The sequence below is a fragment of the Tachyglossus aculeatus genome, chromosome 9 (assembly GCF_015852505.1).
Source record: "Tachyglossus aculeatus isolate mTacAcu1 chromosome 9, mTacAcu1.pri, whole genome shotgun sequence".
NCBI lineage: Eukaryota > Metazoa > Chordata > Mammalia > Monotremata > Tachyglossidae > Tachyglossus > Tachyglossus aculeatus.
Window position 1 is genome coordinate 25,059,496 of NC_052074.1, and position 16,411 is coordinate 25,075,906.

The following is a 16,411-nucleotide window of genomic DNA, read 5'->3' on the forward strand; positions in this document are numbered from 1 at the left end:
TATTCAGTGATAAGACATAAGACCTAAATTGGAGCTGTCTATTTTTTTCCAATGGTATTTATTGAGATTAATGAGTGCAGAGCATTGTACTAAGCACTTGCAACATGGCTAAGTGGATGGAGCACGGGCCTGGGTGTCAGAAGGACCTGTGTTCTAATCCTGGCTCCACCATGTGTCTGCTATGTGACCTTGGGCAAGCCACTTAACTTCTCTGTGTCTCAGTTACCTCATCTGTAAAATGGGGATAAGAGTGTGAGCAGCATGTTGAACAGGGACTGTGTATGAACTGATTAACTTGTATTTACCCCAGCACTTAGAACAGTGCTTGGCATATAGGAAAGGCTTAACAAATACCATAATTATTATTAATTATTAAAAGAGCTGGTAGACACATTCCCTGGTCACAGTGAATGTATATCCTTAGTCTTTTCTAGACCTTTTGCTGGAAGGGAAAACATACATACTGCATTAAAGCCCCCCTAGTGTTTCTGTCACGTGGGAGTGGCAAACCCTTGTTAGGGAAGACTTGCATTGCTGTCCTCACTGCATCTGACATACCGAGTCTGACCATGCGTGTGAATGCACAGGCTGTTTCTTGCGTCGCCGTGGCACACTGTAGCCAAACAGGCAAACGTTCCCTGCCTCCCTGACAATCACTTATTCCTTCATTCATTCGATCGTATTTATTGAGTACTTACTGTGTGCAGAGCACTGTACTAAGCGACTGGGAGAGTACAATAGAACAATAAACAGACACATTTCCTGCCCATAATGAGTTCACAGTCACAATTTAGCCAAACCACAGAGAGAAAACATGCCCAGTGGCTGTACTGACTATAATGTCTTATATTTCAGGATAGCCAGGAAATTCTCCATCTTGTGACACTCCCTGTTGTCCTGACCGCTGGCACAACGGCCTCTTTGCACCCGCTGGCTGGCTTAGCTAAAGACTCATCCTTCTTGTGGTCCCCATGGACCAAAATCATCCACTGCCCTGCACGGGGCACCTCTCCCACAGTAAGGGGTAGCACGACTTGGCGGGCACCCCCAAGGTGAGTCCCAGTGCCACAGGAGGTGCCGAGTGGGAACTCCAACCGGGGTGGCGGGGGGAAGGTGCCGTGAAATGTGTTTGATGCTGAGCTCCATCCTTAGTTTGTAACTGCAGCGGGCAGAGGGCTGGGGCTCTCAATCAATGCATTCTGAGGGAGACAAATAGTTGGACTCGTGAGTAAATATGCCTCCGGCCAGAGGCTGCCTTGTGCCAAACGCAGGTCCGGCGTGTGGTTTCAAACTCCACAGTAGATAATGAGGCTATGTGACTGCAGAGTCAGAAGTCCTGACTGAGTGGTTATCAATCCAGCAAGGGCAGGGCGGGAGGAGGGAGGGGAGTAGGAGGGGTGAAGAGAGGGGAGGAGAATTATTTGGAAAAAAAATAAAATTCTGTCTTTTCTTTGCCCAAATCTGGAAGCACAGAAACGATGACCAGAGGTTATTGGAAGAGATGGGTCAGTGTTTTTGTGCTTTGGGAAGGTAGTGGGGAGAGGGTTACAATTTATCCTATCCCCTCCCCATCACTCCTTTATTTCCCTCCACAACATCCTGCCTCTTCCTGGATCATTCAATCAGTCAGTGGCATTTATTGTGCGCTCACTGTGTGTAGAGGGCTGTTCTAAGCACTTGGGAGAGAACAATATAGCAGAATTAGCAGACACATTCCCTGCCCCATAATGAGCATAGAGGATTCTAGATGAGTCTAGACGATCCCATTGCTCCTTTCCCCTCTCCAGCAGTTCTGGGCCTGAAGCTTCAGTGGGACTGAGGGTCATGGAAAAAATCCAGGGGCAGGGACACCTTGAGGCCAGGGTGAGGGTGGGCTGAAAAATTCACGTACTTCAACTGGTGTCAGCCAGGAGTTCCTCTGGAAGAGGGGCTTGGAGCTTGCCACAACTCCTCGGTAATAATAATAATTATGGTACTTGTTAAGCACTTACTATGCGCCAAGCACTGTTCTAAGCACTGGGGTAGATACAATTTGATCAGGTTGGACATAGTACCGGTCCAACGTGGGGCTCACACTATTAATCCCCATTTTCCAGATGAGGGAACTGAGGCACAGATAAGTTAAGTGACTTGCCCAAGGTCACCCAGGAGATTTGCGGCAGAGCCGGGATTAGAACCCAATATCTTCTCACTTCCAGGTCTGTGCTCTATCCACTAATCCATGCTGCCCTCACACTGTTGGGAAGAGGAGGCAGACTGGAGAGGGTACTGAAGTCACTCACACACACACACACTCTCAGAGAAAAGCTACTGACAGGAACCCATTTACAGAGGGCAGAATACACCCTCAACTGAGGGCTGATCCCCACTGGCCATCTCTGTCCAGCCTTGCCTAGAATGGCAGTTTTCTTGGCAGAGAAGGCCAAGCGCCATTCTGCCTCCTGGAGCTGATGACTTGCCAGACTCTCCCTAGGAAAGCTTCCTAATGAAGGGACAAGGGGATGCCAGATGGTCTTCCCTTGACCTGGCTAGAGGCGGCCCACATTTGGAAAGAAGAGACCGGAGTCTGGGCTCAGTGGCTTCCATCCTAATGGGCCCCTTCTGGTCCGGAAAGGGGGTGGGTGGTGCAGGAAAGGAGGAGGGAGATGTCCGAGGCGGGTCTGCGGGCACAGTTCTTCAAATCCCAGCTCGGCCAGTTACCCGTGGCAAGACCCATGTGTGCAGCCTCTTAGGGGCACATGGTGGCCAGTTTCTGTCACTGGGCTTCAAAATGGGAACTCACCCCACCGAGGAGTCTTGAGAAATAACAAATAAAATGAACTTGCACAAAGATTCTAGGAGGAAAGTGTGATGGAGCAATACGAGTTTTCAGATTCCAGGAAAAGGCCCATCAGAGGAAGAGCTGACAAATGAAAAATCAGAAATAACGGGCTCAGTTCTTCCTCGTTTCGAAGGTAGGGTGAGGTCATCTCTCTGACCTTGCAGGGAACCAAAGCTACTGACAACCCACTTCTGTCACAATAATATAAATAACAATTATGATAATAATAATAATAATTGTATTTATTAAGTACTACTATGTGCCATGTACTGTACTAAGCACTGGGGTAGATACAAGATAATCAGGTCCTAAATGGGGGTCACAGTCCAAGTAGGAGGGAGAACAGGTATTGAATTCCCATTTTGCAGATGAGGGAAGTGAGACACATAGAAGTTAAGTGACTTGACCAAGATCACACAGCTGACAATTGGTGGAGCCGGGTTTAGATCTGGGTTCTGAACTCAGCTCTTCCACATGTCTGCTTTGTGACCTTGGGTAAGTCACTTCACTTCTCTGTGTCTAGGTTAACTCAGCTGTAAAATGGACATTTAGAGTGTGAGTCCCATGTGGGACAGGGATTGCGTCCAACCTGATTAACTTGTATCTACCCCAGCGCTTAGAACTGTGCTCGGCACATATAAAATGCTTAACAAATACCATTTTAAAAAACCCTGATTAATTTGTGTCTACCCCAGTGGTTAGAACAGTGCTTGGCATGTAGTAAGTGCTTAACAAGTACCATAATTATTATTAGAACCCAGGTCTTCTGACTTCCACTAGGCCATTCTGCTTCCCTGCTTTCATCTATGATGTCCTGATGTCATTCATTCATTCAATCATATTTATTGAGCGCTTACTGTGTGCAGAGCACTGTACTAAGTGCGTGGAAAGTACCATTTGGCAACAGATAGAGACAATTCCTACCCAATAACAGGCTGACAGTCTAGTAGGGGGAGATAGACAACAAAGCAAAACAAGTAGATAGTCACTTCACTTCTCTGTGCCTCAATGACCTCATCTGTAAAATGGGGATGAAGTCTGTGAGCCCCCTGTGGGACAACCTGATCACCTTGTAACCTCCCCAGCACTTAGAACAGTGCTTTGCACATAGTAAGCACTTAATAAATGCCATCATCATTATTATTATTATTATCAATAGCACCAAAATAGATAAAAAGAATTATAGATAAATACACATCTCAGTGCTCTTTGGCCCCCTGAGGCCTACATTAGAAACGAGTGGTGAAAACAGTGCTACCTCACATCACGTTGCTCCAAGCAGCTGTTAATATTCTGACTCAATGACTGCATCAGCCTCCTTCCAGACCTCCCTGCCTCCAGCCTCTAAGATAACTAGTCCAAACACCATTCTGCTGCCTGGATCATTTCTTAAAAACATTGCTCTGTGTACATCTCCCCACTCCTCAAAAACTGGAACTCCTTCTCTGTTTGCCACTGGCACACCACTGCTCTCCATATTTTCAAAACCCTTCTGAAATCCTATCTCCTCCAGGAGGCCCTCCCTAACTACTCTCTCAATATTCTCAATAAAGGGAAGCAGCGTGGCCTACTGGGGGCCTGGGGTCAGAAGGACCTGGATTTTAATCCCACCTCCACCACTTGTCTGCTGTGTGACCTTAGGCAAGTCACTTCACTTCTCTGTGCCTCAGTTACATCATTGGTAAAATGGGGATTAAGACTGTGAGCCCTGTGTGGGCCAGGGACTCTGCCCAACCTTCTATCCAACCCAGTACTTAGTATAGTCCCTGGCACACAGTAAGCATTTAACAAAAACCCAATTATTGTTAGTATTAGTATTAATACCCCACTTTACTGAGCACATTGGTGGTCCTTTCAACCTGCCTTGCCCCATTCTGCAGCACTTTATTACTTCCTGTAATTTATTATAGTGACTTTCTACACCACTAGACTGTAAACTCCTGAGGAAGGGGAGATGGACTGTAAACTCCTGAGGCAGGGGGTGGGGGGTGGGGGAGATGGACATTAATTAATATCATTAATATAAATAAATTACAGATATGTTCAGAAGTGGAGATGTCCTTTTCCCGATTCTACATTACAATGAGAGGAGGAACTCCCCTCTAGACTGTGAGCTCACAGTGGGCAGGGAATGTATCTGTTTATTGTTATATTGTAATCTCCCAAGCGTTTAGTAAAGTGCTTGGCACCAAGTAAGCATTCACTAAGTGCAATTGAATGACTGAATGAACAGGAAGCATAGAAGCTGAGGAAGCCCTTAGTGGCACATCACTGAGAGAGGGAAGCTGAGAGAGTAAGGCTCCTGAGGCTGCTTGCATTAAAGTGACTCTGGGAGAACAACCAGACAGTGACTGCCTAAAAAATACAGCTACCAGGCCCGATTCAGGGCAGGAGAATAACCTGGGAAGGGAGAGCCGGGCACTAGTGAGTTATAGGTCTAGTGAGCAAAGTGGAAACCCCTACTGAACCCTTCCTGATGCAGTAGCTTGACGTAATTTGGCTTTTCCAACCCACCCATCAGAGGCGATCCAGATGTGTATGAGCACAGCAGGATTGCACTTTGCTGACTGGTGTATGATTGGCAGCACTCTCATCCGTTAATATGGCAGGGTGCTCCTCCCCAGCACTGATGCCAGAGACTAGGCCTACCAGCTGGAATCCTCAACCTGAGCCGGGGGAGACGCTTACAGCCCTGGTACAACCAGGAAACCAGTCTCCCTCCCCCACAGGAAACCGAGCCTAACAACCTCCCCCTTCTCCCCCTTCTAGACTGTGAGCCCACTGCTGGGTAGGGACCATCTCTATATGTTGCCAACTTGTACTTCCCAAGCACTTAGTACAGTGCTCTGCACACAGTAAGTGCTCAATAAATATGATTAAATGAATGAATGAATGAATGAACATGGGAAGCCCCAGTCCCTCTGCCACCAGCCTGCCCTGCTAAGAAAAATTATTTTCATCTATTGGGAGGGGGTGCGTGGTTGGGCAGGGGTGTGCAGCTGAGGTGTGGGGGCTAGACTGTGAGCCCGCTGTTGGGTAGGGACTGTCTCTATATGTTGCAAACTTGTACTTCCCAAGGGCTTAGTACAGTGCTCTGCACACAGTAAGCGCTCAATAAATACAATTGAATGAATGAATGAATGGCAGGGGAAGGGTGTGCATGGTGAGGGAGTATGTAGCAAGAGGAGGGCTGTGTGGCAGAGGGCGGCAGATACGACAAGTTAATCCGCTCAGGCACAAGTCCCTGTCTCACATGGGGCTCATAGTCTAAGTAGGAGGTAGTTCAGGTACTGAATTCCCATTTTACAGATGAGGAAACTGACGCGCAGAGAAAGTAAGTGACTTGCCAAAGGTCGCACAGCAGGCAAACGGCAGAGCCAGGATTAGAACCCAGGCCCGCTGATTCCCAGGCCCATGCTCTTTCCATTAGGCCATGCTGCTTCCCTTTGTCCGCACCTTGAGCAAAGGGAGGAAGTTTCATTTTCATTTTCATTTCAATCGTACTTATTGAGCGCTTACTGTGTGCAGAGCACTGTACTAAGCGCTTGGGAAGTACAAGTTGGCAACATCTAGAGATGGTCCCTACCCAACAGTGGGCTCACAGTCTAGAAGAGGGAGACAGACAACAAAACAAAACATATTAACAAAATAAAATAAATAGAATAGTAGCAAGTAGCAAGTTCGTAGCAAGAGGGGTGTGTATTGGAGGAGTGGGGGGTGTGGTGGCAGGTTTGTTTTTGGGGGAGGGAATGTGTGTCAGGATGTGGGGGTCTCTGGGATGGGGTTGCCAGGGGGAGGGGATGTGTCAGGGGGTCTGGGAGGGTTGGCGGAGGAAACCGCACACAAATGCAGACTTCCTTTCGGCCCTGGTTCTGGCCCGGGAACAGGTGCTAAGTCACTGTGCTCACGCAGGCAGAACTAGTCAAACAAAACAGAGCCCCAACATGCCCAGGGCTTATTGAGACAACAGGCCGCTCTACCCCACGAAGGAATGGAGGAGGAGGAGAAGAGTCTTCCCGGCTCTGCCACCCTCTTTATTACTAACAGCTGCCGTGCCTGACACGCTCGGGGGCTGCAGGGGCCTAGGGGAGTCTGACAGTGGAGGGGGCAGAGGAACGGAAGAATCCGACTGTTGGAGCCCCCCTCGACAGTAACTTTAATGATCTGAACCATAGCTCGCGAAGAAAAAATATCAGGGTATGTTGTGAGCGGTTCCCAGCTCTCTGCAGAGATCATTTTGTGAAAACCACTCCCACATGCCTGTTCGTAGGCAGAGGATGATCTTAAAATATTCATGCCCCATGTGCACCTGAATGAAATGGGGGTAAGAGCAAGAGGGGGAGGAGTAATGGGAGTAAGTGGAGCAGGAGGAGGATGAAGAAGAGGAGGAAGATGAGGAAGAGGCAGAGGGATAAGAGGAGCAGGAAGAGGAGGAGGAGGAGGAAGAGAAAGAGCAGTATGTGGAGTAGGAATAAGGAAGATGGCGAGGATTAAGAGGAGTAGGAGGAAGCTGGGGAGGAGGTGGAGACAGAGGAGTAAGAGGGGAAGAAGCAGGAGGTGGAGTAAGAAGAAGAGAAGGAGGAGTAAGAGGAACAGGAAGAGGAGGAGAAGGGTGAGAAGAGGAGTAGGCAGAGGCTTCTGAGGGTGTTGGACTCTCCCAAGGGCAGGACTACTTGTTAAACCTCCCAGAATTGCCCCATCTATCATCTATTTTGACTGTGTCCAACCTGATTAGCTTCTATCTACCCCAGTGCTTAGTACAGTGCCTGGCACACAGTAAGTGTTTAACAAACACCATAAAAAAACAAGAAATGATAGAGTAAACTGCCTTATGATAAGGGAACCAAAGAAGAGGTAATGCCTTTAAGCTCATTATGGGCAGGCAACTTGTCTGCTAATTCTGTTGTACTGTACTTTCCCAAGCGCTTAGTATAGTGCTCTACATGTAGTAAGTACTCAATAAATATCGACTGATTTTTCTTTTCCCCCACACCAAGCTGGAAATCAAATCAGGAGGACGTGAGGGAGGGAAGTGGGGGGACAGTGGGGGCACTTGCCTGGCATGGAGAGTTCTTCAATGGCGCGGGAAACACGGCACTGGTCAGTACGGTGCTCTCAGCAGCTGGAGCATCGCTGGTGTTGAGCAGCAGCGCGTAGCCTTGAGGGGAAGAGAAACCGAGAGGGCACCATCATCATTAGCACAGTGAACCTGAGAAGGGTCTCACCCACTCAGAGGCAGAGTACCGAGGTGAGTCAACTCTGCCAAAAAAATCCCTTTTCAAAGCCCCCGTTTGGCCAGTTCCCTTCAAATACACCACCACTTGTGGGGGTGGAATGCCCATTTCTATTGCACTAGGCAGAGTGCTTAGTACAGTGCTTTGCATGAAGTCAGTCAATCCATCCATTAATGGTAATATTTGAACACGTGCGGTGTGCAGAGCACTGTACTAAGTACTTGGGAGAGTTCCAGTCCTCAATTAGTACCAGAACCAGCTCCTCCCAGACTGTTACTTGGGAGACAGGACTGCGGGAGGGGAAGGAAGTGAAGACACACTGGAAGGGAAAGGAGGTGGATAGCAACGAGGTGAGACACCTCCTTCCTTTCTCTCCCTCTCTTTAATCTTCATCTTCTCCTTCTCTCCCTCGTCTCTTTCCTCTACTTCCACTCCTTCTCTGCTCCCCCAACTCTCTTCTCCCTGCCTGTCTCTCCTGCCTTCGGCTGCTGGGAATCTGATCACTGTTAAATGAAATGTTCAAAATTCAGGAAACAGAAGGGAAGAGAAGCCAGGGCCCTCAATAAGTTAGCAACTGGATCTCCCCCTCCCCTAATCCAGAACATGTCAGGAGCTGCACAGGACAGGAGAAGGAGAGGGAAACAAAGAGGGGGAATGAAAGAGAGAGGGAGGGGGGAAGGAGAGGGGGTGGGGTGGTGTGTTTGTGTATGTGCATGCGAGTGTGTTTGTGTGTGTTTTGGAGGTCTTGGACTTGCACGGCATAGCCATATACTTCTTCCAGAGAAGCAGTGTGGCTCAGTGGATTGATCACGGGCTTGGGAGTCAGAGGTCCTGGGTTCAAATCCCAGCCCCACCAATTGTCAGCTGTGTGATTTTGGGCAAGTCACTTCACTTCACTGTGCCTCAGTTACCTCATCTGTAAAATGAGGATTAAGACTGTGAGCCCCATGTGGGACAGCCTGATCATCTTGTATCCTTCCCAGCGCTTAGAACAGTGCTTTGCACACAGTAAGCGCTTAACAAATGCCATCACTGTTATTATTATTATGGGGCTTGGACTGCCCTAGCCAGATAGACCTTAGTCAGTAGCAGAAACTTAAGTCTGGGACCTTTCAGCCCCGACCGCAGCCTGGGGCTCTCACGAGGAACAGAGGAAGGGGATCTGGTTATCTTCCGCTTGCATGTTTTCATTTAATATTCCTATCGTTCTAAACCTGCACCTTGGGATTGGCACACTCCACAGACCAGAGGAAAGAAAGGCTATGAAACAGCTGTGACGCGGATGAAAAAAGACAGATCGCCGGCCGTGCGGATCAAGTTCCTCTGTTTTCACCGGGGCAGAGGGAAAGCGCTGGGGTAGATACAAGCTAATCAGGTTGGACATAGCCCCTGCCCCACATGGGGCTCACAGTCTTAATCTCCATTTTACAGATGAGGAAACTGAGGCACACAGCAGACAAGTGAGGGAGGTGGGATTAGGACCCAGGTCTTTCTAACTCTCAGACCCAAGTTCTATCCACTAAGCCACGCTGCTTCTCTCATTGTGGGCAGGTAGTGTGTCTACCAACTCTGTTGTCCTCTCCCCAGTGCTCAGAACAGTGCTCTACACACAGAAAGTGCTCAGTTAATATCATGGATTGATTGATTGAAGACACAGAAGGGCCTGAAGCCCCAAGGCTCAGGACTGAGCTCTGCCAGGTACCTGTTGGCGCCTGGGTCTGGTGTGTAGCAAACCCACAGTCTTTCCTTCTTTACACTTCCCGAAGGGAGCCATCAGCCTGTTCCTGCACCTGCTGTCAACTCCACTTCCACCCTCTGTAAAGTGGTCCTAGCTGCTTTTCCCTCTTTGAGTCAGAGATCGTTTATCGTCCTGTTGGTCTTCTAAAATGCAGTGGCAAACCCAACCCCAAACCCTCCAGCCATGTCCCGCAGGTCCTGCCATTCACTGCTCTGTGTTTCAGTCTCATCTGTAAAATGGCGAGAAGATCAATCAATCAATCGTATTTATTGAGCGCTTACTGGGTGCAGTGCACTGTACTAAGAACTTGGGAGAGTTCACTACAACAGGGTTGGTAGACACATTCCCTGCCCATGACGAGCTGTCTAGAGGGGGTGACAGACATTAAAATAAATAAATTATGGATTTGTACATAAGTGCTGGGGGATTGAGGGAGGGTGGATAAAAGAAATAAATCAGAGCGATGCACAATGGAGTGGGAAAAGAGGAATTAGGGAAGAGGAGTCAGGGAAGGGCTCTTGGAGGAGATGTGCCTTCAATAAGGCTTTGAAAGTGGGGAGAGTGATTGTCTGTCAGATACAAAGAGGGAGGGTGTTCCAATCCAGAGGGAGAATGTGGGCAAGAGGTCAGCGGCAAGACAGACGAGATCGAAGTACAGTGAGTACGTTGGCACTAGAGGAGCGAAGTGTGCAGATAAGATATCCATTCTCCCTTCACCTTAAACTGGAAGCTCCACATCAAACAGGAACTGTATCTGATCTGAGTGTATAGCGCTTGGCACATAGTAAGTGCTTAAATTCCACTATTGTTATTATATTGATCACTTCCACGTATGGAGCTCCTGGGCACTAAACTCAATGGCCACCATCCTTAGCCTGCCCAGGGACCAGGATTTCCGGCCACCCTCCCCAGGGTAGCCCATCTGTGGGGGTCTTCTCCCTAGGGGAGAAGCAGCATGGTCTAGTGGAAAGAGCACAGGCCTGGGACTCAGAAGGCCCTGGGTTCTAATTCCAACTCTGCCACTTGTCTGCAATGTGACCTCGGGCAAGTCACTTTAACTTCTGCTCTCTTCTTCCCTTCAAAGCCCTACTGAGAGCTCACCTCCTCCAGGAGGCCTTCCCAGACTGAGCCCCCTTTTTCCTCTCCCCCTCCCCATCCCCCCGCCCTACCTCCTTCCCCTCCCCAAAGCACCTGTATATATGTTTGTAAAGATTTATTGCTCTATTTATTTTACTTGTACATATTTACTATTCTATTGATTTTGTTAATGATGTGCTTCTAGCTTTACTTCTATTTATTCTGATGGCTTGACACCTGTCCACATGTTTTGTTTTGTTGTCTGTCTCCCCCTTCTAGACTATGAGCCCACTGTTGGGTAGGGACTGTCTCCATATGTTGCTAATTGTACTTCCCAAGCACTTAGTACAGTGCTCTGCACACAGTAAGCACTCAATAAATACGATTGAATGAATGAAATGAATAAACTTCTCCGTGCCTCAGTTATCTCATCTGTAAAATGGTGATCAAAGCTGTGAACCCCATGTGAGACATGTACTGTGTCTGACCTGATTACCCTAGCGCTTAGTACAGTGCCTGGCACATAGCGATTGACAAAGACCAGAGTTATGATGATGATGATGATGATGATTATGGGCTCTAGCCCCAGTTTCAACCCTGTCACTTCTGGTTCTATTCAAACTCTCTCTTGTTGCGGGACAGTACCTTGCTGAGCGGAGAATTGGGCTCCTTCCAGCTTCCCGATCTGCCACTGGGGAGCATGAGGAGCGGGCGGGTCCTGGGTCCAGCCGCAACCTCCTTCTTCAAAGGAGCAGTAAAAGCCAGTGGGGAGTTTTCCTGCAGAGAAAAACCAGGGGAACATGTCAGGTCTGGGTGATTCCTGGAGAGGGTGAAGGGCCCTCTGGGGTGGGAACCTCCCCAGATCTACTAACCAGACTTGACCAAACAATGACATTGATGCCAACAGTTGTGACCCAGAGAGAGAGAGAAATTTGGACAGCAGCTAATGCGGATTTCCCTCAGGCACCATGAGACTGCAGCACTTCCAGAGCCTGGGCCGGATAAGATGTCAGAAAGACTGGTACACGTGGTTCTGCCCTCTTCCAGGAGGGTGGGAAATCCACCCAAGGCAGCTGCTGGGCTGGGGAGACTGAATAGAGACCCCCAGAAGCTGAGCATTAAGCCCTAGGATTTTTCTGCTCTGATGAGCAGGGCTGCCACAGGTCTCACCGGGGCACAGATAGCTCTTCCTCCGAGGGGCAGCCCTCAATGTCCTGTGCCCTCTGACTCTCAGCTATGTTGATCCGGGGACTGCCAGCTCAGATACACTAGCAGAAGTCGGGGAAGGGGATCAGGACCAGGCTCTCTCTGACTAGGCCAGAAGGGTTCTGACCCACAACACCACTAGCATCCCTCCCCATCCTGCTCAACCTCCCCACCAGTGGCATTTTATTCTGGCGACTCTGGGAATTACAGCATTGCTCATTTTGGCCTGATTTTTCTGTGCATTTCAGGCTGAGGCGCGATCGTAAATTAAACCGAGCTGTCATCAACATAGAACATCTCTTCTTATTTATGCCCCCCTGAAGAAATCTTTTTCTAACCTGTTTTTCTGATTAAAAATCAAACAGCCAAGGAAATTTTATTATTACTATTATTATTATTCTCCTACCTTTAGGGACTCTCAGAGCCCCTTCCCTTTGCCTAAACTAACCGGAGCCCAGAGGAAACCCTACTGTGATGGGTTATTTCAGCAGGAAAACAGCCAAGGGGTTTTGTCCAGAAGTAGGCTAGTGGCCAAAATCTGGACCACAGTAGGTTTTGGCTGGAGACCCTTGTCCTAGTTCTTTCCAATATAGTTTTGGTCTGTAATACCCCTGAGGTCTTCTAGGTGCCCTCCACACCCAATTTCACCACTCCAACAGCACCAAACCAGCATTGGTTTGAAAGTTGGGAGGGAGGCCAGTTCCAGAGACGGAGAGACCAATTCGGCCCGTTCGTAACACCCCTTCGATTCTCTTCCCTTTCCACCTCTGTCTGGGGCCCTCTGGAGCAGGCAGCTCTCCAGGTTTGCCCCACCCCGCTTTTAGCGACCTCACTCATTTCCTGAGTTGATACGCCTCTGGATTTGGTTCACTGCACTACATGACAACCCAACACCTGGAACTAATAAAGCAAACAAATTCAATGCAGGTGCTGTTTTCATGACCGATTGCACATGGAAGAATAAAGGGGAAGGGAAGGAAACCCTAGCCATAAAAGCGGCCTCCTTTTCCTTGACCTTATTTCTCCTGTCCACTCAGACACCACTTTTGAACGCCATTCCATTTTGCCTGGCTAGGCTCCAGTAACGGTTGGGGGCCACTAAAAATGTTTACCGGGGAACGGCCTCTCGAGAGGTATTAAGTGGGGCATTTGGGTTCTTTAGAAGGTTTGCCAAGAGGTGGGATGTCTTCAGCGAAAAGATGATGAACGGGGCTCCTCCAAACTCCTGAGTTCTAATAGTAATAATAATAATGTTGGTATTTGTTAAGCGCTTACTATGAGCCAAGCACTGTTCTAAGCGCTGGGGGGATACAAGGTTATCAAGGTTTGTCCCATGTGGGTCTCACAGTCTTAATCCCCATTTTACAGATGAATCCTGACTGGCTCAGAATGGCTGTGTGACCTTGGGCATCTCGATGACCTTCTCCGGGTCTGGCAAATAGGGCTAGGGTAGCCTCATCTGGTTTTCAATCTGCTTCTCTCGCATCTACCCCAGTGCTTGGCACAGTGCTTGGCACGGTGGCAAAGGGCTTAGCAAGTACCGTGATTATTATTATTCTCACCAGGGTCATAAAATAGAGCTAATGCAAATGGAGGCCAATGCGCTGCCAAAAATAAAGCTTCTAAACGTTGCTCAGAGCGGTTTGTGAAATTGCGGCCTACATAAATATCCAAGCTCACCACCTGCTGTGTACAACCAAGCCTATGGCCTCCTGGTTTCTGGCCCAGATAGGATCAACAACTGACAGCGAGAACCCTGCTAGAAATGCAGTGAACTAGAACAGTGCGGCAGTGGGAAAGAGCTTCTAATTGCAGTTCTTTATGGAACGTTTTTAATTAAGAATTAAAATGCAATAAAAACCGCATTATAATTTTTTAAAGCGCTGCTTGAAAGTTGTATGTAAGAATGAGGAGGTTTACCGAGTTGCAAATGAGCATTTTTGTACTGCCTCTTTTTTTAAATCGTAACGAAGGCACTTCTTTAAGGGGAAACAGGTTGATTTGGTGGGGAGGGGTTGATGATGGGCAATCTCTCTTTTTAACTAGCCTGCTGGAAGGCAGCCAGAGGCAGTGTGGTGATTCTATCAGGCAGTTGCGCATTCGCAGGAGAAGGAGAAGCAGGAAAGGGGAAGGATGGGGTGATGGGGAAGGAAAAGAAAAGAGAAAGAGGTAAGAAGTGAGTGGAAGGGGTGAGCGTTAAAGATCAATCAGTGGTATTTACTGAGCTCACTTCCTCCAAGAGGCCTTCCCAGACTGAGCTCCCTTTTTCCTCTCCTCCTCCCCATCACCCCCCCACCCTACCTCCTTCCCCTCCCCACAGCACCTGTATATATGTTTGGACAGATTTATTACTCTATTTTACTTGTACATATTTACTACTCTATTTTGTTAATGATGTGCATTTAGCTTTAATTCTATTTGTTCTGACGACTTGACACCTGTCCTCATGTTTTGTTTTGTTGTCTGTCTCCCCCTTCTAGACTGTGAGCCCGTTGTTGGGTAGGGACCATCTCTATATGTTGCCAACTTGTACTTCCCAAGCGTTTAGCACAGTGCTCTGTACACAGTAAGTGCTCAATAAATACGACTGACTGTATGAATGAGTTCTTACCGTATGCGAAGTACCTTCAACATCATCAGTGGTATTTATTGAGCACTTACTATGTGCAGAGCCCTGTACTAAGTGCTTGGGAGAGTATACTGCAATAGAATTGGTAGATATGCTCCATGCCCATAACAAGCTTACAGTCCAGAGGGGGATAAGATATAATTTATAATTATAATTATTACACATAATAATAATTCTATGATATTATTATATTATATATGTTGCCAGCTTGTACTTCCCAATCGCTTAGTACAGTGCTCTGCACACAGTAAGCACTTAATAAATATGACTGAATGAATGAGTTCTTATTGTATGCGAAGTAACTTCATCATCACCAGTGGTATTTATTGAGTACTTACTATGTGCAGAGCCCTGTACTAAGTGCTTGGGAGAGTATACTGCAATAGAATTGGTAGATACGCGCCATGCCCATAACAAGCTTACAGTCTAGAGGGGGATAATATATAATTTATAATTATAATTATTATAATAATAATATAATATTATATAATAATAATTATATAATATATTATTATATTATATATATTGCCAACTTGTACTTCCCAATAGCTTACTACAATGTTCTGCACACAGTAAGCCTCAATAAATATGATGGAATGAATGAATGAATATAACAATTATATATAATCATTAGAATTTATAATTGATAATAATATATAATTTATAGGGTGGGGGAAAATATAAGATCCTCAAAGGTCACAGATCCTAGTGCGTAGATAACACAGAAGGCAGAGGGAGCTGGGGAAAAGAGGGCTTAATTGGGAAAGGCTTCTTGGAGGAGATTCATTCATTCATTCAATTGTATTTATTGAGTGCTTACGGTGTGCAGAGCACTGTACTAAGCGATTGGGAAGTACAAGTTGGCAACATATATAATCTAATAATATTATGTAATTATTATTATGTGTAATAATAATTATAATTATAAATTATATCTTATCCCCCTCTAGACTGTAAGCTTGTTATGGGCATGGAGTGTCCCTACCCAACAGCCGGCTCAAAGTCTAGAAGGGGGAGACAGACAAGGAGATGTGACCTTGGAAAGGCTTTGAAGAGGGGCAGAGTGATGGGCTGGCTTATATGGAGGGGGAGGATGTGGGTAAGGGGTTGGGGGTAAGAGAGATGAGATCAGGGCACAATGAGTAGGCTGGCACTAGAAAAGCTAAGTGTGCCACCTTAGCACACTCAGTATGGTGAGGTAGGATGGGGCGAGCTGATTGAGTGCTTTAAAGCCAATGGGAAGGAGTTTTCTGTTTGATGCGGAGGTGGATGGATGGGCAACCAAGGGAGGTTCTTGAGGTGAGGAGAGACATGGACTGAACATTTATTTAGAAAAATGGTTCGGGCAGCAGAGTGAAGTATGGACAGGAGTGGGGAGAGACAGGAGGCAGGGAGGTCAGTGAGGAAGCAGATGCAATTGTCCAGATGGGATAGGATAAGTGTTTGGATCAGCATGGTAGCAGTTTGGATGGCGAGGAAAGGGTAGATTTTTAGCAATGTTGTGAAGGTAGAATACAGTAGAGTTCCCAGCCCCACAGCACTTGTGTCCATATCAGTAATTTATTTGTATTGATGTCTGTCTTTCCCCCGGTAGAATGTAAGTTCAGAGCCTGTGTTTATTGTTGTACTGTACTCTACCAAGAGCTTAGTGCAGTTTTCTGCACACAGCTCAATAAATATGAATGAATGAATGGGAAGTAAAAACA

General features: G+C 47.3%; 1 protein-coding gene across 1 annotated transcript in view; it reads right to left on the bottom strand.

Annotated features, from left to right (window-relative positions):
• The window catches only part of ALK (ALK receptor tyrosine kinase), a 364,842-nt gene that overhangs the window by 58,557 nt on the left and 289,874 nt on the right, over positions 1 to 16,411 (bottom strand). Inside the window, exons 7-8 of the mRNA XM_038750862.1 lie at positions 11,516 to 11,647; positions 7,879 to 7,979 (exon numbers count right to left, since the gene is read on the bottom strand). Of these exons, the coding sequence (XP_038606790.1) occupies positions 7,879 to 7,979; positions 11,516 to 11,647 (233 nt within the window). The remainder of the gene's footprint in view (positions 1 to 7,878; positions 7,980 to 11,515; positions 11,648 to 16,411) is intronic.